Genomic DNA, 2193 nt, shown 5'->3' on the forward strand with positions numbered 1-2193 from the left:
CCTCCCCAGGACCCCACTGTCTACCTCTCTTGCCCCTCTTCCCCTATACACACAACACTCCACCCCTGCTTTGGCTCAGAAATCCTCACATTAGAGATGAGGTTTGATCAATAGTTTCCTAATGCTCGTCAAAGGAGAGTGGTTTGCCTGTTGTGCACGTAGATGGCGATTCTTCCATTAGCTCAAGCACTCAGCAAATATTTTTCCAAAACTTCCTCTTTCTCTTCACTCCTATCCCCTCTCACCCCATCCTCCCACACACCCTTCCTGTGACAGGCTTATCTCTGAGGCAGTGGCAGGGCAGGAATGAGTTAAAGCAGCTCATCTTTCTGGCCAAAGAGGCAAGCCTGGCATGTGTCACGGCCCCAGCTGCCATTTTCTTCCTGCTAATTCTTTCCGGGTGGGTCCCAAGCCACCCCCAACAGCTCCCAGCTCCCTAGACTCTCTACCTAGAGCCCCAGGCAGATAGTACCCAGGATCAGGCTGGAAAGAGCCCCAGCCATGGGCATCGCCTCCCAAATGCCCAGTGTGTGTGTCTGCATATGCATGTGTGTTGGCAGTGGGGGAGGGGTGGTGGAGCAGAAACCCAGCAGCTGGGCAGCTCCCTTCCCCGTAAACAAGGACATGTGACTCTCCCACCTTCTTGTGTGGCAGAGCCAAGAGCAGAGCAAAAGGAGCTGCTGCAGCTCGAAGAAAGAGATCATCCAGGGAGCCCCGACCCTGGCCAGACCTGCCTTCCCTCCCTGGAGAATCTTCTCCCCAGGGCACAGCCCTGTTGGCGGGAAGGGAAACCTCCGCTCTGACTCACTCCAGTGTGTCTCACGCCCCTTCCTCTTCCAGCAAAGCTACCTGGCCTCCAACCCCATCACCACCGCAGCCACCCCTGAGGCTGCTGTGATTGCTGCTGCCTCTAAGATGTGCCCTGGGAACTGGCTCTGGGCCTCCATGACTTTTATGGCCCGCTTCTCCCGGAGTAGCTCGAGGTCTCCTGTTCGCACCAGAGGGACCCTGGAGGAGATGCCAGCCATTCAACATCCCTTCCTCAATGTCTTTGAGTTGGAGAGGCTCCTCTACACGGGCAAGACAGCCTGCAACCATGCCGATGAGGTCTGGCCAGGCCTCTACCTCGGAGACCAGTATGTACTGGGCAGACTGGGCCCACGGCTGAATGTGTGTGTGTGCACGTGTGCGTGTGTGTGCGTGTGTGTGCATGAGCACGTGCATGAAGGAAGAGAGGGTGGCAGACGAGCACTGAGTCGTGTTGTTGGTTCCAGTTGAAGATTGAGGGGAGGGGACACACAGGCAGAGAGTAGAGGCTTGAGGGTTTGAGAGAGTTTGGGCAGAATTTTTGAAATACCCAACTCTGAACAGAAAGACTGTTCCAGTATTATTGTTATTATTGAGTGCCAATGCCACGTACCAGGCACAACAGATGACTTCTCTGATCCTCCATCTATTGTGCTATGGCTCTGGAAAAAGGCAGTAACTGGGAACCAGGAACAGTAGGTCATAGACTGAAGGGGTTCCTCCAGAGACCAAGCAAAGCCGCAGTGTCTGCAGGGATTCTGCAAGTCGGGGGCTGTGGAGAGAGAAACATCAGAGGGAGAGCAATCCCCACTTCTCTCCCTCAAAGGCTGTGTAGCGTACAAGCATTTTTTTCACATGCATTTTCTCTCAATCTTCACAACAGCCTTGTGAGGTGGGTACCAAAACCCCTGATTACAGATGCGGAAACTAAAGCTCAGAGAAGCTGTGACTGGCCCAGGGTCCCAAGGGTCATAAGCAGCAGAGCCAGGCCTCGGAGGTTCAAGTTCAGTGCTCTTTCTACTTGAGGAGTTTGCAGTGGGTGGGGTGTTTGCCCTGACATACGACCACATTGCCTGAGGGGCATCTACCACTAAGTTGAGGGGTCTGGGCCAGATGAACGCCTGAAGGTGACATCCTAAAACAGGGCAAATGTGAGACATGGAGTAACTGGCAAAACATAAGAGGATTCTGGGCATCAAAGAGAATATAACGTTGACAGGGGAGCTGGGTGTGGGAGCAAGTGTCAGAACCGTGCAACCTCAAGGTTCACTGGAACGTTACATGCGAGCAGACCCAGCAACCCACATTCTGTTCAAACACCCTCGGGAACATCCAGGCCTGCCCGTGGGTCTCCTTCCTCTCCTTGAACGTCCCCATCCCCCATGA

The 2193-nt window shown here is 54.1% G+C and overlaps 1 protein-coding gene across 1 annotated transcript in view; it reads left to right on the plus strand.

Annotated features, from left to right (window-relative positions):
- The first annotated feature begins 107 nt into the window (after positions 1 to 107).
- The window catches only part of DUSP26 (dual specificity phosphatase 26 (putative)), a 4759-nt gene continuing 2673 nt past the window's right edge, over positions 108 to 2193 (plus strand). The window contains exon 1 of the mRNA XM_008580955.1: positions 108 to 1136. Coding sequence (XP_008579177.1) covers positions 916 to 1136 — 221 coding nt within the window. The 5' untranslated portion in view covers positions 108 to 915. The remainder of the gene's footprint in view (positions 1137 to 2193) is intronic.

The sequence above is a fragment of the Galeopterus variegatus genome, unplaced genomic scaffold, assembly GCF_000696425.1.
Source record: "Galeopterus variegatus unplaced genomic scaffold, G_variegatus-3.0.2 Scaffold2222, whole genome shotgun sequence".
NCBI classification, from domain to species: domain Eukaryota; kingdom Metazoa; phylum Chordata; class Mammalia; order Dermoptera; family Cynocephalidae; genus Galeopterus; species Galeopterus variegatus.